We start from the raw sequence: 27,490 nt of genomic DNA, 5'->3' as shown, positions 1-27,490 counted from the left end.
CCCCATGAAAGCAGGGGGTGCATCTGTTTTGCAGTATGATGATACTCCCAGGCCGTAACTAGCATGGTGCCAGGTGCATGGGGTATTCCACAAATATTTGTGGAATGAATCAAGACATTATTTAAAACTCTTTCATTAATGATCTCACCCATAGCCATGTCTCCAACCACCACCCAGAGGCTGACAACACTCAACTGTTCATCTTCAGCCCCATTCTCTCCTCCAGAATTGTGAATCAAAAAGTCTGCTCCACATTTTCATGTGAAAATGTTAGAGCATCTCAACTGCACTTGACAGGTCCCAAACTGAACTTGTGAGCTGCTTCCTCTCCAACCAGTTTTTCCTCAAATGTTTTTTATCTTAGGGAGTGGGACCCTCTTCACCTGAACCAGGGCTGCCACCTTCATCTTCTTCATTCCTGCATCTCCTGTCCATCCGCAAAACCTTTCATTCATATCTCCTAAATTCTCTAGATAGTAATAATTTATCTCCATAGATCATGATGGTTAACAGTGCAGGCTGAGGAGATGTGGTGACTGGGTTTGAAAACAGGCTCCGCTACTTGCTAGCAATTTGCTTAACTACTCGGCACCTTGTTTCCTTATATACAAAATGGAGATAATAATAGTATGTGCTTCATAGAGTTCCTTTGAGATAAGTTCCTTTGAGTAAGATAATACATATGATGTCCTTTCAAAAGTGTTAGCTGCTATCATCACCACCACAATTATAATCATCACCACCATCATCACCATCATCATCAACACTATCATCATCACCACCATCACCTCAATGTCATCACCGCAACCATCACCACCACCATCACCACCACCACCATTACCATCAACATATCGTCACCATGACTGTCATCATTGTTACCTTAATGGCTATACTCCTAATCTAAGTTATCATCATCTCTCCTATGGGTCACTTCAATAGCCACCTAACATCTCCCCACAACCATTCTTGCCTTCTTCCAACATATTTTCCACTATGTAACTCAAGTGATCTTTTAAAAATGCAATCTCATGCCATTCATATGTTTAAACTACTAAATCAGTGGCTTCACACAAAAGATGAGATGAAACCAAAAAATTTTAGCATAGTTTAAATAGCCAACCTTGGACATCTCTTAGCCTCAAACCTGCCATATACCTTCCCACTTCAGGACCTTCCAGGTCCTGTCTACCTGAATCAGAGATGGCGTTCTTGACACCTCCCTCTTCTTCATTCTTGCGTGTCCTATCCTCTGCTGATATATCTGTGCTGGAAATACGCTGTTCCCTCTGCTGATAACACTGTTCCTCTTGCCTTCTCCTCTTTCCTTCCCTCCACGGTCAAAACCCCTCTGAAATATTGGTTATACTCACTGTCTCCACTCTCCCATTAACTTCACAATGGCTTCTGCCTCCATCTTTCCACTGAAATTGCCCAGCAAAAGAACATGGCCACTGTTACTGAAGCCAACGAACTTATTTTTAGCCTTATCTGACTTGACCTTTCTGAATGTCTGAGATTGCTAACCACTCTTTCCTCAAAGTTTCCTCCACCTTTGTATCCCCTGCCTAATCTCTTGGTTCTCTTCATCTTTCTCTGGATAATTCTTCTTTTTCCTTCATCTAACCTTTTTTCTCTATCAGCCTCTTAGAAGTTGCTTTCCCAGGGTTTCCTGATTATAACTCTTCCTCATTTGCTCTACTCACCCTCTGTGGGTGATCCCATCCATTCACATCATACCCATTGCATTATGACTCCAAAATCCTTCTCTCTGGGTCCTTCCTCCCTCCCCAGCTCCAGGCCCATGTTCCTCCATGGGGGCGTTTCATAAACACTTCAAACACAACACATATAAAGCTGAAATCTCAGAACATAACCTTCCTGTCTCTGTTGGTATCTCAATGAAGGGCTCTGACACCTATTCAGTTAACCAAGCAAACGCATGAGTCATTCTTGTCTCCTTCCTTTCTCTCCCTCCCTACATCATCAAATTCTCTTAACTCTGCCTCCTTAGATGTACTCAGATGTGTTGACTTGTCTTTGCTCCAATGCCACTCCCTTAGTTCAGGCCCTCATCATTTCCCACTTGCACTATGGCCACAGCTCCCTAATCCATGTCACCAGCCTTTCCTCTCTCCTGCCCTTTTTGTGCTGCTATCAGAGTTGAGGGAAAACATATCCCCAAATTATTTTCCAGAGAACTAGTGGCCCACCTTTTAAAGGAAGGGTTTCTTAGGCAAATAAGAAATGACTTAGTTAAGAAAACATCTCCTCTGTGGCCCTTTTTTAGTGATTTACCACACATATCAGCATATTTAAGGTTCTGGGAAGTCCTGTCACAAAGAATCTATTTGGAATTGTTTAACCAAGCATTTCCCAGACTTCTTTGACCATAAAATCCCTTCTCCTGGACATACTTCTTAACATCTTGCAGGATATTATATACTGTTCAAAAATACCAATCTGGCCATCTTACTTCTCTCTTTGAAAATAGGACAGGGAAGTGGATAAACATTAAAAGAAGACAATTTGAACTTTATTCTATGAGCAATTAAAAATCCTTGGACTTCTGAGTGGGGGAAATGACCTAATATTCACTTAATCAGTAGCTTCCAATGATCGAGCTCCTACTGTCTGATAGGTTTTTCTCATCTACCACTTCAGTTCTTACAAGACTAAGGTGGGTATAATCCCCAAGTGAGGAGACTGAAGTCAGGTTGGTTAAGTATTGGGCCTAAGGTCATATAACCTATAAAGGTGGAGTCGTCTCTGGCTCAGGGTCTAGTTGGCTTCAAAAAAAATTTTTTTTAATGTTTTATTTATTTTTGAGACAGAGAGAGACAGAGCATGAGCAAGGGAGGGACAGAGAGAGACGGAGACACAGAATCCAAAGCAAGCTCCAGGCTCTGAGGCATCAGCACAGAGCTCAACGTGGGGCTCGAACTCACAAACCACGAGATCATGACCTGAGCCAAAGTTGGATGCTCAACCGACTGAGCCACCCAGGCGCCCCAAATTGGCTTTAAAGCCATGGCTGTTTGCAATAAGCAGGTGCCATTTTACCTGCAGGGCAGATTGGAAATAGGTAAATCTAAGGCTTGGACATAAATTCCTAGAAGGCCATCACTTCTTTCTTTGTTCTTCTTTACCTTTGCTCTCACACCCAGATAATGCCTTGAGTACTAGCCATTCTTCTTAGGCTTGGGTCCCATTTTCTTTTCTATAGTCCCACTATATATATATATATATATATATATATATATATATATATATATATATTTTTTTTTTTTTTTTTTTTTTTTTTTTTTTTCCTTATGCACTCAGCACATCATCAGCTCCAGGATAGCTCCTCTCTTGCTTAAAAACTTTGTGTTTCTCCCTAGTGCCTGTCCAAGTCCAAATTTCTCAGCCTGACATTCTAAGCCCTCCCTTAACTGCCATCAACTTTCCTTTCTGATCTTAACTTTGACACTTTTCAAAATATTACACATATTTCCCCAACTGAACTACTCACTATTTAGCAGCCGTCCTGCTTTTGTTCTTGCTCTTCCCTACTGTTGGAAAGTACCTATCTTTTGGTGTCCCTTTTCACTATAACTCCGTAGAACAAGCCCTAATCTAGACCAATCAGATGCTCTTAGGTTTTCAGTGTAAAGGGCAAGGAGGTGCCCCACCCCCTCCAAACTCAGAGGGCAGGTTAACTTCTGAAAATTAAACTAGTAAAACCCACAGTGGATGACATCAGCCAACTGCAAAGATAATATACCCAAAGGAAGTCTCAAGAAGCAGGTAGTTAAGGAGATATGAAAACATCTCCCTGGAAGAAGGTACCCAGCGCTTATTCTGAGGACACAACACTACCTACATTTCTGGAACCATAAGATGAGCAAACAAAGCACTTTCAAATCAGTTACAGGGAGCACAGGGAATAACTGAACCGTGATCAACTGTGCTAACTGGCCAAGGCAGTGACTCAATTACATTCTGCTCTGGTGTATTGAAACATAGCTTGTGCTGTAATAGACAGAAGGCAGGTAAGGAGAAAAATGTGGAGTGGCTGCTTCCAGCACCAACTAGAAGAGACACTGAGTTTGGGAGATACTGACTTTTGGGACAGGGGAAGGATCGGGGATGAAGGGATTGGAAAGAGTTCATCCAGCTTTCTCAAAGCTGGTTAGTTTTCCCCAAAGTCCTGTGTTTCCTTTGTTCAAATGACAAACCCACCGAGGCACCTTTTGAAAACCAATCTGGCTTTCTTTTGCATCATCAGAAAGGGATACACTGGGCAGTGAAAAGGGATATCCTCAGTGTATCTATCTCAGGGGGTTCTTGGGAGGATTCAATGAGATAATGTGTGTTGAAGGATGGATATAGGCTGTACAAAGTAATTGTTCTATAAATGCATGTGTTTAAAATTAGTGTACTGTAGGTCTGCCTTTGACGACAAGTTCTTATACATCTGCTTAAGGTAAACTGGCTTCCTGGCATCTAGGTGCCTGGATGATGGTGGGCACCCACACCTGCAAAACAGGCTCCATGACCCTGGATGAGAATGAGCCAATTGAAGCCTTGTCTTGGAAAGGGCCTGACAACCATCCACCTGGTCTAGGGCATCTGTAGTTCATTATTATCCTCCAACCTCCTTTCTCTAAGTGCTAAGCATATGTCTTACACCATTTTTGTTCAATTTTCAATGTCATTTTCAATGTCAATTTTCAAGAGATACTTGCATGTATCTCTAACCCCAATTCTGTCAGAGTGTATACTCCTTGAGGATGGAGGCTCTTATGTCCCTTGCAGGGCTTCAAATGTGACAAATCTTCAATAAGTTGAAATGAGATGAATTAAAGATAAGGCAAATGATCTTGGGTTCAAATGAAGACTATAAAATCTGTCCCCCCAGTGAACTTGGTTGCAGACCCCCAGGGAGGGGAGCTGGTGCTACAGGCTGAGAGTGTCTCTCCTGGTGTCCCCATCCCAGAGAGTGGACACAGGAGAGCCTGTTAGGCTGAAGGAGGGCTGTTCAGCTGCCCCAGAAGGGGACAGACAGACCAGAGGCAGACGATTGGATAGAGCCCGCCACACTTACCTGGATCTCTGTCTGCACAGTGCATTTAACCAACTTGAAGTTCTTCCCGGTGTTGAAGCTGTTACTATAGAAGCACACCTTGAGGATCCGCACGTCTTCCTTTTCCACATCTACTGGCACCACCACCATGGGCTCTGGGGGGCCTTCAGGCCGACGTAACGTGCCCACCTTCACTCGGCTCAGGGGCTCGGACACCCCAGACATTCTCTCAGGCGGCAGCTAGGACCGGCACATCTCAGTCCTGTGGAGACAGCAGAGGGACAGCCCCGAAATGAGTCCGAGTAGGCCCCCATGCCTCATGCCCCAGGGACGGCACCCACCAAGCTCCAGGACCCAGCAAACCACACTTGCTCCCATTCTCAAAAACTCCCCTTAAAGGCATCCAGCTTTATTGACTGGGGGAAGCTGAAACACAAAGGAGCAGTTTGCATCAACATCCGGGTATAAAACCCGGGGACCTTGAGTTCCCGGGCTGAGAGCATTCTCTTCCAGAAGCCCCTCTCTCCATCACATTTCTCCTCCCACACTGACTCCAGGCAAGAGGCCCACATTTTGCAAGCGCAGCTGCGGGAGGAGGCGGCCACAGCATGGTTCCAAGGCACAGCTGAGCAGAAAAAGCAAAGAGCGAGACAGTAGAAAATAGCAGGAGAGAAACACGGACAAGAGAAGAAGCAGAATCGGAGAATGGGTGGCCCGGAGGGAGCCTCAATGGAGAAGGCAGGAAAGGGCCCAGGTGGGGGGCCCGTCCATGAGCTGATGGCATTGTCTGCCCCCACCCGCAGCTGCCAACCTGAACTTCCTGGTCAGGAGGCCTCAGTCCCACAGGAACTTATCATACAGCACATGGTTCATTGCACACAGGAGAATTCAAGAGGAATAGCACTCCCACAGTTCAATGTGGGAGGTCCTCTGCCAGGTGGGAGAGGACTGGGCTGGGACCCTAGAAGATCCAGCCCAGTTTGGATGACAGTTTGGTCAACACTTCCATAGACTGTGAGAATCCTAGGAATCTTGAGCTCTCTCTGAGTCCCTGCAAAATAGCTCCTGTCCTCTTGATCCAACACAACCCTATAGGGTTTACTTCTCATTGCTCTAAAGCAGGAACACCCCAAGGAAACAATGCAAGTTTTATCTGCAGGCTGGTGGTGTCAACCTTGGCTCCGCATTAGGATCCCCTGGGAAGCTTTTAAGAAAGCCTAAATCCGGCTCTGTGCCCAGAGATGGCCACTGAGTTGGCCTGTGGGGAGACCTGGCATTTTTAAGTTTCCAAGGATTTTTCTAACATTTAGCCTGGGCCGGGAGCCACCTTTCTCGACTAACCTTAGCTCTCATTCTGAACTAATTCTTACAGAAAAATTATCTCCCCTCTAACAAGACACTGTAATTCTAGGGGGACGTTTTTAGACCAGCAGCTGGGGGCAAAAGAATGGAACTGGCAATGTGAAAACACAAATGTGGAGGCAAGATTTTAGAAACGGAACCAAAGTCATGGTAATCCATTCACACAGTGCTGGACACTAGCAGGGAAGATGTTGACAGTCATTGGCTTTAAGGACTTGTCCCTTTTTTAAGTAGGCAGTGTGTGTCATGAGGGCACGAAGGAGATACTGTGAGGACGAGGGAAAAGCAGGGCATGTCCCTTCCATCAGGGGTGGCCAGACAATGGGCAGAACACCAGTCTCAGTCCTCAAGGGCAGCCAGAATTTGAGACAAGACAGAAGGAGAAAAGAATATCCAGTCTCCTATATTTTAGAGGCTAGTATGTATATTCTAGAAGTATCCATGCCATTTTCCTTTTTTTAAATGTTTATTTATTTATAATTTTGAGAGAGAGGGAGAGAGAATGAGAGTGGAGGGGGAGCAGAAAGCCACGGGATGGAGGATATGAAGCTGTGGGACAGAGCGCGGGGCTCAAACTCATGAACCATGAGATCATGACCTGAACTGAAGTCAGATGCTTTACCGACTGAGCCAGCCAGGTGTCCCTGTGCTATTTTTCAATAAATATCCACTGAACATGTCCTGTGTGCCAACACTCTGGTATGTGCTGTGCATGAACCTCCATTTCCCCCATACTCTCAACAAGGTGTCCATAGGAAATAGCTTGAGAGGCAACCCTGGGAAGCCCTTTGAGGGAGTGGGAAATGCATGGTAGGGAAGGGAAGACAGCCAAAGGAGGGTTGTCAATGGAGTTGTCACTAAGGCAGCTGCAGTGCAGTCCTGCTGGGGACTCTGGGAGCTGGGACATGCTGTAGACGTGCTGTGGACCTGCTCCACCAACGGAGGGGCAGGGAGGAGGATTGGGGGTATTTATACACCTTTTCTTTTTTTTTTAATATATGAAATTTATTGTCAAATTGGTTTCCATACAACACCCAGTGCTCATCCCAAAAGATGCCCTCTTCAATACTCATCATCCACCCTCCCCTCCCTCCCATCCCCCATCAACCCTCAGTTTGTTCTCAGTTTTTAGGAGTCTCTTATGGTTTGGTTCTCTCCCACGCTAACCTCTTTTTTTTTTTTTTTTCAACGTTTATTTATTTTTGGGACAGAGAGAGACAGAGCATGAACGGGGGAGGGGCAGAGAGAGAGGGAGACACAGAATCGGAAACAGGCTCCAGGCTCTGAGCCATCAGCCCAGAGCCCGACGCGGGGCCAAACTCAGGGACCGCGAGATCGTGACCTGGCTGAAGTCGGACGCCCAACCGACTGCGCCACCCAGGCGCCCCACCTCTTTTTTTTTTTTATACACCTTTTCTTACAGACGTCATTCCTAGCATTGCCCGCCAGTTCTACACAAGGGCAGAGCGGACCCGGGAGCCAGAGAAAGTCGCAGGCAAAAAGATGCAAATGTTGGTAGGCAGAAGTAAGCAGGAGAATACTGGAATGTCAAGGCCCAAGGGGCTATTAGATGGGACAATGACAGATCTGCTACAGGATATGAAGAGGAGGGAAGGTGTGCCCCTAAAGAGCATACACTCTAGTCATGGAGACACACACACACACAGCACTAGGCATACACATAACAGGTCCCAGATTCAAGAAATGCTGTGTCTATTTAGCCAGGGGCCCCATGACCACTGGGTATCTATTCGTATAGACTAGTGTTCAGGTAGGGGCTTCATGATGCAGTTTTGTAAAACAGGTGTTGGGGTAAGAAGGAAATGGAGTGGCACACGGCGTCCATCCCCGTGGACTGGATGGAAGTCAAAGGGCCTATATTCCAGAAGCCATTTGGAAACCAGGGGCACAATCAGTGCTGTCATGTTGCCTAGTGGGGACATGGATTCCGAGCTGGGGAGAAGGGCTACGCCCACATCTGTAGGTCACAACGCCTGGCTTCCGGGCGTCCACGATGAAGGGGGTGGGCTGCCTTTCAGGAGATGCCCCCTGGCCCAGACAGCACTCTCATCCAAAGGGTGCTGGTGCCAGTGAGCACACAGGGGATGCCCCAGGGACTCCCTACAACATGGGGGAAGAATTGGAGACAGAATAGCCAAGTAGAAGTAGCATGTCAGTAAAATACAAAAGATCTGGTGCAACCTGGGCACCCCCATTTTCACATATTCTGTGAGCCATTGGCTGAAGTTAAGAGTGAAGCAGAGGAGCCCTTTCTGACAGGCAGAAGAAGGGGCAGAGATAGAGCAGGTGAGTTAGAAATCTTTGCATGGGACAGAGGCCAGGGCAAGTCTGGCGGTGGACGGTGGGGGGGAGGTGCTTGGTGAGGAAGGGATTAGACCGCCATGGCTCAGGTCATGGTCTCCTTGGTTGTGAGCTCGAGCCTCGCCTTGGGCTCTGTGTGACAGCTCAGAGTCTGGAGGCTGCTCTGCATTGTGTTTCCGGCTCCCTCTGCCCCTCCCCCGCTTGTGCTCTCTCTCTTTCTCAAAACTAATAAGTAAACATAAAAAAAAAAATCAAACGTATGCAGCTGCCATCAGTCAATGAAATGTGGTGCTTTTAAATTGGAGCAGCCAAGAGGCTGGAAGCATGTGATCAGGACACGGAGCAAAAGGAACTCTCGTTCATTGTTGGTGCAAACTTTGGAAGACAGTTGGATGGTTTCTTACAAAACTAAACATATTCTTACCATACGATCCAGCAATAGTGCTCCTTAGTATTTACCCAAAGGAGTTGAAAACTTATGTCCACACAAAAACCTACACATGGATGTTTATAGCAGCTTTATTCATAACACCAAAACTCAGAAGCAACCAAGATGGCCTTCAGTAGGTGAATGGGTAAATAATCTGTGGTACATCCAGACGATGGGATATTATTCAGTGCTAAAAAGATAGGCTCTATCAAGCCACAAGGAGACGGGGAGGAAACTTAAATGCATCTAACTGAAAGAAGCCCATCTGAAAAGGGTACACACTGTTTGATTTCCACTATAAGCCATTCTGCAAAAGGCAAAACTACAGAGACAGTAGAAAGATCAGTGGCCGCCAGGGGCTGGGGGAAAGAAGAGATGTACAGGCGGAATACAAAGGACTTTAAGGCACTGCAGATACTCTGTGTGATATTATAATGATGGATATCTACCATTATACATTTGTCCAAACTCATGGAGTGTATAACGTCAAGAGTGAACCCTAACGTAAATTATGGATGCCGGGGGTGGCGGTGATGTGAAGCCTGTCGTAGTAAATGTACCACTCTGGTGGGGGGACAGCCATAGTGGGGGAGGCTGTGCATGAGTGTGGGTGGGGGTATATGGGAAATCTCTGCCCCTTCCTCTCAGTTTTGCTGTGAACATAAAACTGTGCCAAAAAAAAAATAATAATAACAAAGTCTATTCAGAAAAAAGTGGAATGATGAGAAACCACAGCTGGATAGTTGACCCCCATTACCCAGACTGACTGGGCAGCGACCAGCCTGTTCAGGAGCCAGCCTCCACCTCTGCCCTGAGCAAAGAGAAACATTCATAGTCTACATCTGACTGAACACAGCCCACCCAGACTGATGCATTGGCCACCACCAACATGCCTCGAGGACCCTGGTTTCTTATCTTCATCACTTTTTCCAGGCCTTTGGTTTAGGAGCCATCATTTCTAGTGGTCAACATGGCTCTTGTTGAAATGCTTCTGTAAAACCATTTCAGTCACTCAGGATCTACTTCTCCCTTCAGCTGGAGCTAAGTCCTGCAGGTCTGCCTTTAATCCTTTGCAGGAGTATCCTCCAGATATTTATTCCAAGAATGTAAGTGCTTTATACTTAAGCATCTCCTGGGAGATGGGCATGGATGAGTACGCCCATTTTACAGATGAGAAAACATAAGAAGTTTTTAAGCCATCTGGTCAAGGATTCCTGCTTGTTGAGTAGCAAACTTGGATCCCAGAGCAGATCTGAATTCAAGTACAAAGTTTTTCGCACTTTCCCATCTGCCTTTGAAAAAGGTAGTATCTCTTGATATTACTGACGTTGGCACAAACTCCATGTGAGGAGGAATGTGTCAACTTGGCATTGAATATCCTCAGTCTGTGAAGAATCCTGAGGTCCTCCAGCTTAGGGAGCATCACCTCCCCAAGCTTGGTCTCAGTTGTGAGAGTCTCCGGAGGGGACTCACGTGTTTGGTCAAAAGACGCAGGCCCAGAAAGGTGGTACCACATCTCCACTGACACGTGGAAACTTCCTCAAGGGCACCCCAAACTCCCATCTGTCAGCGCTGATCTGCAATGGACTGCCAAGGGATCCCCCCAAAACTCCCTGAAGCAGAGTAACTGAAAGGTGTGATGTAAGGAATCGTCAGCCATCTGCCTTCAGGGTCTTGGAGAACATAGCTCTCAACATCACGTGCGAGTTTCTCTTCTTGTCAGTTCCAGCTCATTTTCTGGCCAGTTCTAAAACCCTGGGCAAGCTCCTTAACCTCTCTTGGCCTCCTTTTCCTCACCTGTAAAATGGGGGTAATGCTCCCTGCTCTGTTTGCCTTATAGAAAGTTTGTGAGGACAAAGTGCAAACATGTAAATGAAAATTCATCATAAGCAATAAAGCTGAGTGCAAATGAAAGGCTTTATCATCATGGGTATCATTTGCCTATTTCCCAAAACCTTGTCTGACTATCTGTAGTCCCCATATCTTGTTCCCCCTTCCAAAGGCTCTTGGGGAGAGGTGTGTGTGTGTGTGTGTGTGTGTGTGTGTGTGTGTGGAAATTCAGATTTGCAGCATTGGCCAATTTCCACAGTGTAAATATTCCCACTATGGCTGATTTCAAGCCACCAACATGTGTCACTGAACACAGAGTTGGGAGATATGAGAGTAACCCACTGACTGTAGCTCCCCTGTTTCTGACAACTGAACTTGTCTATTTCTCCAGCTCTTGCCTGATTACTTGAATTTCTCATCACTAGCTTGTCTCTGTATTTTGATGATCCTTAAATCCTTTGACTCTCAACCTGTGAGCCAAAAGTGCCATCCCTTCTTCCAGTCAAGACCTGGCCCCCTCCCCCCAGACTGGTAATCCCTCCCTGCATCTCATCGCTGCCCCAGCCCCTGTGAGCAGTGTGAGAGGAGAGAAGTTCCTCCGGCACCCGCGGAAACTCTGGACCTGAGCCATCACGGGCTCCAGCGTGCCTCCCAACCCAGATCTGCCCAAATCCAAGTCAAAGAATAACAAACACAGGGAAATGCGCTCAAATTAAAACAGGAAAGGTTTTGATTGGCTAAAAGAATGCCTTGGCCCAAACCTGTAAAGGGTAGTACGGGAACCTGCATAATCTCTGAGTCCCTGAAGTCGTCAGGAAGAAAATTAATGATACTCTTCCTGAATGGCAAGACATTCACCTGCTGAAAGGATGGGGTCCTGAAGCAGGGTTTAAATCCCTTCAGAGCCTCTGGGTTACCACTGTGCTCAGGGCTGTGTTCCTGGCAGGGGAAGCTGACAGGGTCACAGGCATCAGTATCACAGAAAAATACAACGTTGCCCTTGAAGACGTTGGAGCGGAACCATACGTCTTTATTGGACACATACTGTGTGCCAGGAATTTATGTAAGTGATCTCTAATTCTCCAGAAAATTCTGCAGGATAGGTAATGATAGCTTCATACCCCCCAAAAGGGAAACTGAGGCCTAGCGAGATGACCTTGTCCAGATCACACAGCTGGTAAGCGGCAAACACTTAAGGCCACCATGTTGCCTCACTCTGAAGTCCATTGTGAGTAATGCCCCAGACTTGCATGGCATGGCAGCTCCAAGCACATGAGTTTTTTTTTTTTAATGTTTATTTAATTTTGAGACAGAGAGAGACAGAGCATGAGTGGCGGAGGGGCAGAGAGAGAGGGAGACACAGAATCAGAAGCAGGGTCCAGACTCTGAGCTGTCAGCACAGAGCCCGACACGGGGCTCAAACTCACAAACTGTGAGATCATGACATGAGCCGAAGTCGGTCGCTCAACCGACTGAGCCACCCAGGCGCCCCCAAGCACATGAGTTTTAAACCCAGGGTCAAATGAGTCAGATGTGTGCACCTTCTCTCTGACATCATGCCACTGTTCCGACTAACGGTCCCCAATCCATGCTCCCTCAGATCATGGGCAGGACTTCTAATCCTCGAGACTATGCATTTTACCCTCAGGACTCTCAGCATCCACTCTCACGTCTGGTTCTCTGAGAGGTCAAGCTTCAATGTCACCTGCCAAAGACTAGAGGGCTGGCGTCACGTCCTGCCACCACCATGCTTAGGGGGTAGTAGCCAGCTCTGCCACCAACTGGCTCTGAGGCCTGAAGACATCAGTCCAGAGGGGTTGGAGTTCCCAAGCAGGAGCAGGTAGGTGGATGATGGCCTTTGATGCCAGTGCCCATGGCAAAATGGGAAAAATTAGGACCCTCTAGAGAATCCATCATAAAGCCCAATGGATTATTTTTGAAAGGCTATCTTTTATTCTAACATTATGCCTTTCTACTTTTGTTGGTTTTCCAATGCTCATTTTTTCATCAAGTGACAAGGATAGTCTTTGGCGAATGACATTGAGCTTGGCTTCTCAGAGAACCAGATGTCAGAACGAATGCTGGGAGTCCTGAGGGTAAAATCCTTCTCTCGAGGATTGCAAGTTCTGCCTGTGATCTGAGGGAGCATGGAGAGAGACCATTGCATGATATCAGGGAGAAGGCACACTCACCTGACTCATCAGATCTAGGCTTAAAACTCATGTCCTTGAGGCTGTCATGCCATTTAAGTCTGGGGCATTATTCACAATGCACTTCAGAGACGGGCAACATGGTGGCCTTAAGTCTCTGCCATTTACCAGCTGCGTGATCTGGACAAGGTCACTTTGCTAAGCTTCAGTTTCCTCTCTTGTTTTATGAGGCTGACACTACCTATCCTGCAGAATTTTCTGGAGAATCAGAGGTTACCTCTGTAAACTCCCTGGCACATGTATTTTTTAAGTGCCTGTGACTTGGCAGAAGACAGGATCAGAAACCCAATACCAGTCTCTCCTTGTAAAACATTAGCCTGGCCTAGTGAGTCCAGGATCAGCCCCTTCTGTCTCCACTGCTCTGAGGCTGCCTTTTTGCCAACACCCACCTTCCTCCAGCCACTGCCCACCTGAAGGGATCACCCCTACCTCCCACTCTTTGCACGCACGTAGGGCCATCGACTGTCCTGACAACACCACAGAAGCATGGAAGGAAGCCTCATGGGAGACAGTCACAACATAAGCCCCTTGGATCTAGCAGAAGCCAGAATGTCATGAGACACACGCTTTATTTCCACTCTGTCTCTGAGTCACTTCCTCTTGCTGTTTCCACATCAACGGAATGGGGAACACATGCCTTTCCTCTGCAAAGGCCTGCGGAGAGCAGCCGCTTAACTAATTGGCAGTGACCTTGCAGTCTCAGGGAGCCAGGCCTGCATTTCTGGGCAAGTCGAGCCCTGCTGGTGCCACGCAGCACACTCCCCCCCTCCGAGCCTAGGCCCTTTCAGCCCCAGTTCCCGAGGGGCCAGCGCCATGCCTACTCTGGGACCGCCCAATCAGTTACTTGGTTAATCCCTTCCCCTCAGCTCCAAGCATCCCTCCCCGTCACCTCTCTAAGGAAGGAACCAGAAAGGTTGTGATTATCCCCAGCTATAATTCAATGTAATTCAAAAAGCATTTCTTGAGGCTCTACACATTTGCAGCTCGCCGTCCCCCCCACATCGCCCACTCGGGATCATTCTGTTGCCAGCACCTGCCAGCCCAGAGGCCCACTGATGTGGGGCTGGCTGTCAGTCGGGGGGGAAAACAGAGGGGTGGGTTGTCCCCACCCAAGGGACAACAGAGACTCATGACCCTATCTCCCTTACTGTTCTTTTCACTAGTTCAAGGACTTTGATCCCTAGAGCTAGGCAGATTCTGCTTACCTCCTGTGTGGCCTCTGGGCTCCACTGCTTTCCCCAACCTTGCTCCTTGTAGGCCAGTTCATGAGTGGCTGTGGCTACTTTTGTCTCTCCTTCCTCCCTTCCCCTTCCCTCCTCCCCATCCTCCCTTCCCCCTCCCCCACCTTTCCTTCCTTCCTCCCTCCCCTCTCCTGGTCTTCCCTTCTGCTCCTCCCCCCATTTCTGCCTTCCTATGTTTTCGGGGCCATGCCAGGCTCCAGAAGAAGGAAGAGGGTCCCTGTCCAGAAGAGATTCATAATCTGGTCAAGAGGAAAGAGATAAACACAAACTAGGCACAGCGTGATATGGGATCTGACAGGGGTCCATGTTTGTCCGCTTGAGGAGCCCAGAAGACCACTTGCCTATGGGGGCCCCAGGATCTCAGGACGATCGGGAAACCGCATTACATAACACAGGGTTGGTGAGGAGGGTGGCGAGGGGTGTTGGGAAATGAGAGGAGATGGTGGCAACGTGCTAAGGAATTTGAACTTTGCCCTGTGGAGAAGCAGATTTTTATTTAAAATATATAATTTTGGGGCACCCGGGTGGCTCAGTCGGTTAGGCGTCTGACATCGGCTCAGGTCATAATCTCATGGTTTGTGGGCTTGAGCCTTGCTTGCTGGCTGTGCAGAGCCCGCTTCGGGATCCTCTGCCCTCCTCTCTCTCCCCCTCCCCCTCCCAAATAAATACACGTTAAAATATGTATATTTATATGATGCTGGTCATAGGACGAAGCACAGGTGTGAGCTGGGAGGCAGCAGGGCAGTCTGGATGAGGCCCCGGTAAGCGTTTCAGAACTGGTAATGCAGCGAAAAGGTGACCTGATTGGTAGCATTTGCCAATTTCCCCAGTGTAAATGCTTCCATGGCTGATTGCCAGTTGCCCATGTGGCTTTGCTGAAAGTGGATTAGGGGAGGAATGGGTGCTGTCAGCTTGTGAGAGCTGGTTCCGGCACACCACTGCCTGGACAGTGGTTCAGACAGATGCGGCGGGAGTGAGGGGTGTGCAGATTTCAGAGTCACATTTCACAGGACTTGCCTCCAGCTGCTTCTGACCCTCGACCCTCGGGGTCTGGCCCTGCAGCCTCACCACCGGCACCCGGAGACAGCAATATACAAGGTGCGCAGAAGCACAGGGTTTTCAGATGTGTGTTTCCCTCCAAGGGGCTTCTGTTAGTGTCCAACCTCTTAAAGGGTGTAGCTTTCAAAACCACATTCTTTGTCATCTCTAACCTGAAACTAAATTCTTCTCCAGCTTCTCCACTTTGAGGCATGATCTCAACTTTTTCCTTTTCTCCCAGCCTTCCACTCCAGCGAATCTCCTTTCCCTGTCTGTGTGTGTTACAGAGTTGGCTGTTGAGCAGGGAAATTTGGCACTGTGACCAATCAATGCTTCAGTTGGGTATTTGACTGGGTTTCCCCCATTTTCTTAAGAGGTTAATGAGGGGGCGCCTGGGTGTCTCGGTCGGTTAAACGTCCGACTTCGGCTCAGGTCATGATCTCGCGGTTTGTGAGTTCGAGCCCCACGTCGGGCTCTGTGCTGATGGCTCAGAGCCTGGAGCCTGTTTCAGATTCTGTGTCTCCCTCTCTCTCTGCCCCTCCCCCATTCATGCTCTGTCTCTTTCTGTCTCAAAAATAAATAAACGTTAAAAAAATAAAGAGAGGTTAATGAGGAGGGCAGATGACAAGCAGGTGAATTCATAATCTGTCAAATGGTTTCTCCACCGACCGAGGATCCAGTGTCTATATTAACTTGGGGACCGACTGCTATTTTAATTGGCCCTTGTTCACACCTTTTAATTTGGCATTAAGGAGTTTGTGGTTATCAAAAAAGAAGCTCCAAGTTAAACACAGGAGTGGGAGAGATTTGGACTTTAATTTCAGGCCACAAAGGACCCCTGAAATCTGCATAGGTTGGTAAGACATGCCAAGTGTAATGAAACACAACTGGTGAAATGGGATAAATGTGAAGTTCTTCACGAAGATGAAAAAATAATCTTCCCCAAGCTGGGATGAGGAAGATGTGGTTTAGCAACAGCACGGGTTAAAAAAATGGGGTTTAAGTTATCTGTGAGCTCACTGTTAGTCACTGTGATATGGCTGCCAAAAAGATCAATGCATTTTGGGGCTACTAGAAAATCCCTAAAACAAGAGTGGTGACTTTCCCCAGGGCTCTGCATAGACGTGACCACATCAACAGCACTGCTGGCCCAGGCAGCCGGGGGGTTTGAGGGGCTGCATTCTAGGGGGAGGATATGCAGAGCCCTGGGACCCTGGGAACTCTGTCATATGATGCAGGAGGGAAGGGAGAGTGGAGTCCTGGGAAGTGAGGACAGCGTTGCTGGTTTCAAATGGTTATAGGGCCGACCATGCAACAGGCAGACCCTACTCGCTCATCCAAGTCAAGGATTGAAAAAACTGCAACAGAGAGACAGGAGGGAAGAGGGTCTTTACATTTGCAGGACCACACACTTTCCAGAGTATCTGCACTCTTGCTATCTTGTTATTTCCCAAAGCAGGTGTCCTTCCCATTTGGAGGAGGAGAAAAAGTGACTGAGCAGCTTGCCTTTGTTAAGTGGCACAGGCAGGACCGGAACTCAGATTTCCCTTCTTTTTTAAATTTTATTTATTTACTTAGAGAGAGAGAGAGGGGGGGGCAGGGTCAGAAAGAATGAGAGAATCCCAAGCAGGCTCAGTACTGTCAGCACAGGAACCAGGAGATCATGACCTGAGCTGAAACCAAGAGTCGGACACTTAACCAACTGAGCCACCCAGGCGCCCCTCAGATTTCCCACTTTAACCCAACAAATTCAAGTTTGTGCTTACAGCTCAAATCCATTCAGCAAGCCCCCCCCCCGCCCAATCCCCCACCGCCCCACTCTGGGCTTTGTCTCCACACATGCAGAGAGGATAGCTCAGATGAACACTGCTTTTCTGTGTGGACCCAGTATTCTGCTCAAACAAAAACTTCCACGTAAGCTCATTAGTTTCTAGCCAGGAACTAGAACATCAGCCAAGGAACACCAGCCTTGGATATATTAACATGCATAATGATGATGGCTATGTAAACTTTTATTTCTTTGTCATCTCTTTTGGCACATTTGATAAACAGGAAAAAAATCAATAATACAAAGAAAACACCCCCACTTTTCTTCCCACAAGAAAGTACAAAGCTAGTTCCAACAGTTGTCCCCTCGTCTATGACCACCTTGAAAACAGCTAAAACATCTTCGTGAACAAGCCTCTCCACCTGCCAATCCCCACTCTGCTCCTCTTCACAAATCCAGTATACAAATTTGCTTTATATAAACACAGATCAAAACCATTAAACATGACCATGGCCCCCATCTGTACCCTGTAGCAATCAGCTTTCATTTTCCTGCGAATTGGATAGAAGAGCTATTTAGATGCCCCATCAGGCAAGCAGGATGCCACCTGTGTGTGAAAATACTTGAGGAAATTAAAAATAGTTGGAGAAATCCTGGGCAGGTAAAAATGCTAATAAAAACAGCTTTGAGGTAGCGCTACAAATCTATTAACTAAGTCAAGAAACCTGGAGAAAAATAATAAAGTCGTATGTTTATGGCCTTGAAATGAAACAGTCACAACTGGCAGAGTTGATTGAGAACTGGCTTTCTGAAGCCGAGCTGGTCAAATATAAAGCAACTCAATGTACCTACCTGGTCACCCAACTTGGGGAAACGCATCCCATATATCTAAAAGGGGAGATCACAGAGCATTTGCACAAAGATGTTCATACCTGTGTGATTTATAACAGTGAGAGAGTAAAATCAGAACGAAACCCTCAGAGCAATGCTTAGGGGGGTTCTAGGCAATATCGATGATGATAAACTCTATGATTAAAGTATGAGCAGTGATGAGTGCAGTATGAGTGGTGATGCATGAAAATCTTAGTATAAAAATGTTAAGTGACAGGGAATGAAGCTTACATGCTGATTATAATGACGTAAAAATATATCTACATTTAGAATGACATATAGATAAAAGATATTAAGTTCTTTTACTGTATAAAAAAAATCAGTGGCTTCCCTACAGATAGAAGGCAGCCCTCTTTCCACCGTCCATCTCTGCCTCCCCCCGCAACACGGTCCTCCTTTCTGTGCTCTGTGCATAGCCCAGAGAGTGGCCAATCTCCCGGCCCCAAAGCTAGACTAGAGGGCAGACAGTCCCTGGAAATCCAGATTTCTGGATCCTCTCCACAATCAGGATTAGGGGTGAATAGGGTAGAGAGATATATCAATATACCTGCCGAGAGAACCCCGGGACTACAGAATGTTACCTTCAACCGTAGACAGTCCTCTTAACAGAGCAGAGCATTGGCAGCACCTGTGTACCTGAGACCCCGATTCCCTCTCCAGCCCTGAGACCCTGAGCATGTGTCTCCTTCCTCCCTCCCCCTGTGCACGCCCACCAAGGGCTCACTTCCGGGAATTAACAGCAGTTAACGCAGAGCACTTCCCTGGACCTTCCTGGGCCAGCACCTCATGTGCACACTGAGTCGGTTCAATTGACCCTAATAACACACCTAAAAGGTAGTAGGTACTGTTCTCATTCATCCTACAGATGAGGGAGGTGAGGCTGAGCAGAGTGACCTCCCGAAGGTCATACAGCAAGTAGAGAGCAGAGCTGTGGCTCAGGCAGAGCCCAGATGGGCGCCAGGTGAAGTCTCTTTACCCCTACACCCTGCAGTGATGTGGGGGCCAGGGCTGGCCGTGAAGGAGGCCTTGCTTGGCCCCCAGACACTCCCAGGGTACTGTGCTTTGAGATTCTGGATTCTAATTATTAAAAAAGTAGACTGTTGGATCTGAAACATGGTCTCAAATAGCACCTGGTCCCATGGCTTCCTCACCCTGGCTGTGTGCACATATGTCAGTATATATATTGACAGAGACTCTCTCCTTGATCAGATTTCAGTTGGGTTCCTTTGGGTCCACTGCTCGACAAGACCTGAGCTTCAGCTTCTACCTCTATCCTCAAGGAGTCCATCTTTAGCAAGAATACTGCTAGGTAGGCTTAGCCAGTATTCCCCACCTTCTATAGCTGATTACTCTTGATATCTGATCAAATCTCCTGCCCCCACCCCATCCCCATCCACTAGGTAATATTTGATGGCTCTGGCCAGCCTTCAACAGGAATCCTGTTAGGTCCATTTACATAAAGAATCACCCTACCCTTGGGGCACCTGGGTGGCTCAGTTGGTTAAGCGTCTGACTCTTGGTTTTGGCTCAGGTCATGATCTCACAGGTCATGAGTTTGAGACCTGCTTGGGGCTCCACACTGACAGCACAGAGCCTACTTGAAATTCTCTCTCTCTGCCTCTCCTCTACTCTCTCTCTCTCTCTCAAAAGAAATAAATAAACTTAAAAAAAATTACTCTGCCCTCTTCACAATTTTCTATCCACTGAGCCCTACGCTGCTCCTTAGCTATAAATGCCTATTTTTTCTTGCTTTGTTTCAATTTCTTTCCCCTACTGCAAAACCCCATTGTTGTAGTCCTCCTGAATAAAGTCTGCCTTACCATCTGTAACAAGTGTCTGAATAATTTTTCTGTAACAATCTAGATCTAAGTATATGCATACAATGCAAAGCTCAGTCTCACCCTAGTGAGTGGAGACCTCTAGGGCTGGGTCCAGCCTTCTATATGTTTAACTGACATCCCTGGTGATTCTGATACAAGCCCAAGGGGCGGGGGGGGGGGGGGGGGGGGGAGGGAGGGGGCGGGACAGCCGGTTTGGCCCCTGTCTCTCTGGTGAGAACTGAGCTTCAGAGAAACAACAGTGTGTGGGGATTCTTGGCTGGAACCCAGATCTCTCGATTCCCTGGCTGTAGGCCTCTCCCTACCAGGACGGGTTTGACAAATATTCAGTACAGCGATGGGTCTCACAGCACTGCAGTCAATTCTCACACACAGGCCCTTTCTGGGTGTCTCTGAGTATCTTATTTCAGAGCACAGTAGTGGTTTCTGTTTCAGTATTTTGTTACCCAAGCCCATTATTGGGAAATGGACAGAAAGAGAAGAAACAGGTGGTTTCATTTATTCAGAGCTCAGAAAATTGGGGGGAACTCTTTTTAAAAACGCCAGCCACGGTGGTCTGAGGTCAGGCTCCTGAGCGCAGAGTGAGAAACCCCCCAGCTTAGAGCCCTGTTTCCACAATCTTTCCAGCCCCTGCTCGAACTGGTGCAGGATCTTTTTCTTCCCTGGTTAGAACAACAAAACAAAACACAAAGGGAAAATCCAACCCCAAATTGTCTGAGCCTGAAGGGAGGCAAAGTTACTGTTTGACACTTTTAAAAGAGCTACGGAAGGGAAAGTTCTCATGGATCCAAAGTGGGGCATAGAAACTAAGCCAGGTGGCCAGACAAGGCCGGGAAAGAATGAACACGTAGGGTCTGCTGTGGGGCAATATTTGAGTAGGAGGCCCTGTGAATCGGAGTTTATGGGCTCAGCAATGAGTGATTCAAAAAAAAGGAAAAGAAATGTAGGGTGTTTTCCCATAGCTCTGTCCTTCTCACTGAGCTACAGAGCTGCACTCATACATTGGTTCCTGTCTGCCTGGAAAGGTCATTGCTAAGGAGACTACTTGGCATATATAATCAAATTTAATGTAAAAACTCCGAAGATCATATGCCTCCTCGCTACACAAATACACTGCCGTGGTTGTAACTAGGTTGTATGCAGAAAAGGAGACACAGAGGAATTAAAACAGTCACAGTAGAGAGGTAATGAAGTTTTCCTTTCTGATGGGTTTGGCTTCAAGGATGAATAGTTCTCAAAAATCGCTTTGGCTACCTGGATAGATATATTTGACCCAAGCCTGAAAATAACGAGGTCCCCACTACTACTTCAGCCCCAAGCGTGTTCTCTAGCAGCCCAGTAGGGAGTGGAGAAGTCACAATCCTGGGCTCTCATTCATAAAATTCACGAATCCAGCTCCCCCCATGGCGGGTATAAGTCTATGTTTGGCATAACAGTCCTCAACCCTTTCTGCATTTTGTTCTTCTTTCATTGGTTTCTGAAGCACACAGGAAGTCAGAAAAAAAGAACAGCAACCCCCTTCTCCACAGCTTCACCACAGACTTGAGGCAGAAGGGAGAGAGTACAGCAGAACCCAGAAAGTGCTCTGTGGCCCAGAACAGGCTAGGTGAGGGGAGCGAGCCCTGGGGCCCTTCCCCTCCCACAGGGCTCAGGCAGGAGGGCAGTGTGGGTCTTATGTCCACCGCCAGGGCCTCGAGAGCCTCCAGAGGCACCCAGTTCTACTCTTTCCTTCTGGCGACCCAGAATTTTCTCACTCCTTACATACACATACAAAAACTATAGCATGTAATTCTTTTGAATCACATTTAACTCAAAGGCCACAATGATCCTTCGATAACTTGGCCAAGTCACCTCACCTGTGGGGACCTCAGTTTTCTCATACAAAAAAGTGAAGAGATTAGGGGATAGGAATGTGTTTCCAACAAAGTCTTGAGCATGAATATTTCAAACTGTTAAAAGTGATAGCCTGGTTTCAGGAGGAGGTTTATTTCTGCCTTGTTTGGCAGAAAATGCTTCGATGTTTACAGAACTCCCAAAACACTTTTCAGGGGCCCTGAATTCCAGGGTAAAGCTGCAGGACCAGATTAGATGCTTCCTGAAGTGCCCTCTTGGATCTAAAATTTTGGGAGGTAAAATCATTAGCCACAGGGAAGCCCCTGGGTTGTTGAGGGAGAACTGAGAGGCCGAGAAACAAAATGTGAGGGGCAGGAAAATAGTTGGTGGGGGGGAATGACTTGAGATATTGGTATCAGGGAAAACAGAGCAACTAAAATTATAAACTCATTGGTGGTGAGAATCACACTGAAGGGGGCTTACAAATGAACTGTTTGGTTTTTTACCTCCTTTGTTTTATAGATGAGGCCAGAGGTGTTAAGCGACCTTCTCAAACACACAGAGCTGAACTCTTGGTTGTGGGGAACAGAGCAGGGATCTTTTGAAGGGTAGAACCACAGGACTGAAGGCTTTGTCAGGAGGCCCTTGTTACCCATGGTAAACCATCTTGTGGGTACAAGAGTCCAAGTGATCCCATAAAGACTGACCATGCAGGTAACACCAATCAGGTACAAAGTTAAACACAGGAGGAGGCCCCTGTCCTCTAGAACCTTCCACACCTGCATACAATCCCTCTCTGATCTTAACTTCACCCTGCCCACCATGGACTGTCCTCTTGGGAGAGGCTTCTTCCAACCTGAGCCTATCTTCTTATGTGCCCAGAATTTAGACAGGGCATCTACATTTTAATGGTGGCCTTAAGTAGAAATACTCATCCCTCACACATGAAGTAGCAAGTGACAGTTCACAAAGCACTTGCCCTGTCTCCTCCCTCTTCCTTCTTCCTTTCCAGGGGAGGGGACATTAGCTCAGAAAAGGTAAAGGCCCACACTCAACAGGCTGCAGAAAAAGGATCAGAACTGAGGCCTCCCAACTAGCAGCCAAAGGAGGCTTCTAGGAGAGAAGAGTTGGTATCATAGTGGGTTTGGAAGAAGCACGTCTTCCGGGTCGATCCTGCCCACTCAACCCATCTAGGACAAATCCTGTTACTGACCTGAACCTCATGAGCTCACTCACAAAAGTTGAATGTGCTCATACCATTCCCTAGAATGGTTATGAAGATTAACAAAAATGATGTATATAATAACACTTGGTAAACTTTGAATCCTTAATGTCAAGTGTTGGTCATGATCACAAATCATCTGTGTTCCTCTGGCTCCATCAAGCATCTACACAAACATTTCAATGACAGGGACTCATTCTTGTCAAAGACAACCCATTCATTCCATGTTTTGGACCATTTTTAGTACTGGAGAGTCCCTTCCCATGATGTGTTAAAGGAGTTTTTCTACAACTGCTACTGGTGGGTACGGGCTCTGCCTTGGGAGTTGCCAGGCATGAACCACGCTCCCCTGCTTTGCCCAGCAAGTCCTGGTTCCAAACACAGGACTTCAGAGACACAAGACTATTTGGGGTAGGGTGTTCCTAGATCATTCCATACCAAGACAACCTGTAGTCCAGACACATTTTATTTTTATTTTTTTATTTTGAAAGAGAGAGAGAGTGTGTGCATGAGCAGGGGAGAGGCAGAAAGAGAGGGAGAGAGAGAATCCCAAGCAGGCTCTGCACTGTCAGCAACCATGAGATCACAACCTGAGCTGAAATCAAGAGTTGAGTGCTTAACCACATTTTAATGCCCACCTCAAGAAACCCATAGAAATCAGTCTGGGTGAGATTTGCTGACACCAGTGATGGCAACTGGATACTCCAGAGCCCACTCAGTCTTTCAGCAGGGGCCTTGGGTGGGGGCGGGGGGGGGGGGACAGTCAAGCCTCCCCAGGCCTGCCTAGACCTGACTAGCCTGAGTCCACCTGAAGCTGTCTGGGTCTAGTCTTAAGCTCTTAGGATTTTAGAGCTACATGTAGGCTTGGAAGGTACATGTCCCAAAATATTCTCCCATAGCTTTGCAATCACAGATGTGGCTTCTGCTGGATTCTCAGTCCACTCTGAACTCTGGTCTCTGCTCATCCCTGCACCCAGTTGGCAACCACATCCCCCTTCGTCCCCACAGCACTGGCTGAGCAGACTAACCTCCCACTCTTGGAATCTATTCTTGGCTGTCAGCATTGCCATCATTTGTCAAGTGTCTAATTGCCATGGCTGGGTGCCAGGTGAGGGGAAGAAAGAACCTAGAACAGAGGCTACCCTGCATGCTGCCACGGCCCATGACCCTGCTGGGAACAAACAGGTCATATGGGCAGAGCACTGAGCCAGATGTGGATGGACATGGTAAACTTGGTAGACACAGGGCTCACCAAAGGTGAGAAGCAGTGCTGAGTGCATAACTTGGAGTGGGGAGAAGAGGCTCACCATGGGTGAGGCCTGTGGAACAAAGGAAAGAACACAACCCCACGAAGCAGGCATAAGGGCTTCCCATGTTCTAATCCTCAGGACATCAGAAATGACCATATTTAAACATAGGACCTTTAAAGAGGTGATTAAGGTAAAATGAGGCCATTAGGGTGGGCCCTAATCCAATCTGGTGTCCTTAAAAAGAGGAAATTTAGGCCCACAAAGAAACACCAGCTGCGTACAGAGAAAAGACCGTGTAAGGACACAGCAAGAAGACTGTCATGTACAAGCCAAGGAGAGAGGCCCCAGAAGAAACCAAGCCTGCTGACACATTGATCTTGAATTTCCAGTTTCCAGAACAGTGAGAATGAAATATCTGCTGTTTAAGTTACTGAGTCCATGGTATCCTGTTAAGGCAGCTTGAGCAGGACTAACACAGGAAGGGGATCTGGGTTCTGTCTCCCACCCCTTCTATACCTAGTGGCTGGAAACTTGAGAAGTCATTTCCACTCTCGTCCTCCATGGCCTCCATGTTTGGTGCTCAGAATTTACCCGCAGGGACCAGCCCAGATGATCAGAATGGTGTAGGATTTAGCATTGGAGGGGGGTCCAGGAGATCACCCAGTCTAGTGGCTTCCAAACTCTGAATGCTTCTCAGGTGTATGCAAATACAGGAGGCCTACTCTAGATCTACCCTTCAGAATAAATGGGTGGGGCAACAGTAGGAATTTTTATTTTAACAGGAATTAAGAATGAGAATGAACAGATCAAGTGGCTGAGGCTGATTCCAGGGAGGGAAATGAGCTGCCCACGTCTGATGCTCGGAGCAGGGCAAAGCCGGGACCTGTGTGAGGTCTCCTCATCCTGGGCTGCACCTGGCTCTAGGCCTTCTTTGTGTGTCCAGAGCAGAGTAGGGGGAATCAGGACATCTGTCCTGGCAGGGACTGAGCTACTGACCCCTTCCCACTGCCCTCGGGGCCCCTGGATGCTGCAGGCTAGAGGCATTTATTCGTCCATGTCATCCTGTCCTGGACTCTCAGAATGGCCGTTCCTTCCAGCCCCTTCCACCCTCATGGGTACAACTAACCCTGGGACTGTGACCAAGTCAGTTCACCTCTTTGGGCCTAGAGTCCCCTCTGTACAGAGAGAGAGAAAGGCTGGACTCTCAGGTTGCTTCTGGCTTGGATGTGCTGTCTGATTATAGCACCTTGGGGCTGGAAGGCCGTGAAGACATCTTCCTGGTGCACCTGGAGAAATGATCCCCTTGGATCATGTGGACAGGGCCTTGTCATAACCATGTTTTCTAGTTTCTGCATTTGGTGCTTTGGCCTCTAGGGCCTTGCTAACCCTGGAGGGACTAGTGTTAGCCAATTTTTGAGAGTATGACTTTATACACAAACCAACCAATCTGGAGCCCCCCTACCACCCCTATTCCCCTTGTTTATTGGGCTCTCACCCTTCGAGCATGAGCCTCTTACTCTAATTACTCCAGGGCCATGTGCCACACAGCTGGGGACAGCCCCTATGCCCCAGAAGCTGCTGGAATTATTCCAATTAGCTAATTCTAGACCTGCTTTCCCTGCTTCATCCATCCTTCCCAAGGAAGCCACATTACAGGCTCTTGCCCACATTTTCCCCCTCTGTCTGTGTCTCCTGACCTACTCTGTGCTGCTCTGTGTGGTCCCCCTGCACGGCACGCTCTGCCTCCTGTTTCTTGGGACTTGCGAGTGTAAACTTCCTTCGTGAATCATCTCTGTGCCTGCGTATCTTGGCAAACCGGCCTAAAACAAATCCTGAGTCTCCTCAGATCAGGCCTGCCATGGCCTGACCCCCTGGGCCTGTGTGCGACCCCTTTTGGGGTTCACATATCCTCCAGTCTATCTCCTGTATGATGTACAAACATTTTCATTGTCTCTGTGTACCACCCATGAAAAAGGTTTGCAAGCCCTGACCCAGTCAACTTCCAGTCCAGCAATGGAATGTCCCTCTTAGCCCCCATGGCCCCCTCAGCCATGGGGCCTTACTGCCTTATGTACCAGGCTTTTCTACTTCTAAGGAGCTGGAAAAGTCTGCATGATGCTCGCCACAAACTTGCCTCCTCCCAACTGTTGGTCCCTGGTTGGACTCCTGACCTCTGGCGACATTCAGGATTAGCTGAGTTCCACTTCAATAGGACAGCCCTTCTGCTATTTCAAATAAGTTCTTGGTTCCCTTGAGGCATTTTTTCTCCTGTCTAAACATCCCAAGTTCCTTCATTGTGCCCCAGAAGTTGAGAATCAGGCTTTTCATGATTCCATGGCTCTAGAAGATTGCATCTTAAGGCCCATCTCTGAGGGTTAAGCTTGAAGAAGACAGAACCCTGACCTGCAAAGATGCCCGACCTCCATGTGACCAGCTCTAATTTTTCATGAGATTTCAAATATGAAATCCCTAGTTTTTAAATGTTGGTACAAACTTAAGAAATATGGTAGCTGCATGGAGCTCTGGATCCTCTTCTAGCTCTTTGCCCAAGGCCAATTCCTCTGGATGGCTTGGCTACTCCCCAGTTGGAGGGGATGGAGTTTTCCCAACACTGCTTGCAGTGCCTCCACTGATCGTTGTCATGTGAGAGTGGATGCCTAATCTCCACATGCCCACTGCTATATTTTCATGGGAAGCTGGACATTCAGATTTTTAACATGAACTCTTTAATCTTTAAATGTTGGCATAAACTGACAAAATATAGTGTAAACCAAAAAACCACATCTTTGAATTGCATGGAGCCCCAGGACAACTAGTTTGCATCCTGTCCCAAGTCCCAGCCAGGGTTACCTTCCACTTCAGGACAGAGTGGTCACTCAGCTCTTCCCCAAGAGCTTTCTCAGCTATAGTATTCTCTGACCATAGCTCCCTGTGCTGGTTAATTTTATGTGTCAGCTAGACTTGGCTATGGGGTGCCCAGCTATTTGGTCAAAGATTATTCTGGGTGTTTCTGTAAAGTTTTTGGATTAGATTAATATTTGACTCAGTAGACTGAGTAAAGCAGATTGCTCTCTCTAATGTGGGTGGGCCTTGTCCAAGCAGATGAAGGCCTACTAGAACAAGAAGGCTCACCTTCTCCTGAACCTGAGAGAGTTCTTCTGGCCTGACATCCTTTCAAGTGTAGCATTGG

The 27,490-nt window shown here is 47.5% G+C and overlaps 1 protein-coding gene across 7 annotated transcripts in view; it reads right to left on the bottom strand.

The window, feature by feature from the left end:
- Positions 1-27,490, bottom strand: part of PTK2B (protein tyrosine kinase 2 beta) — a 125,410-nt gene that overhangs the window by 55,779 nt on the left and 42,141 nt on the right. For 4 of the 7 annotated variants that reach the window (XM_027070159.2, XM_053216633.1, XM_027070174.2 and 1 more), the window contains exon 2: positions 5,087-5,327. In XM_027070159.2, the coding sequence (XP_026925960.1) occupies positions 5,087-5,290 (204 nt within the window). In that variant the 5' untranslated portion in view covers positions 5,291-5,327. Of the gene's footprint in view, positions 1-5,086; positions 5,328-14,424; positions 14,447-18,738; positions 18,833-27,490 lie in introns of those variants that run through there. The other 3 variants (XM_053216634.1, XM_053216635.1, XM_053216636.1) reach the window with 3 other exon arrangements.

The sequence above is a fragment of the Acinonyx jubatus genome, chromosome B1 (genome assembly GCF_027475565.1).
Source record: "Acinonyx jubatus isolate Ajub_Pintada_27869175 chromosome B1, VMU_Ajub_asm_v1.0, whole genome shotgun sequence".
Lineage (NCBI taxonomy): Eukaryota > Metazoa > Chordata > Mammalia > Carnivora > Felidae > Acinonyx > Acinonyx jubatus.
The sequence above is the reverse complement of the archived record's forward strand: the minus strand, read 5'-3'. Positions and strand labels throughout refer to the sequence as shown.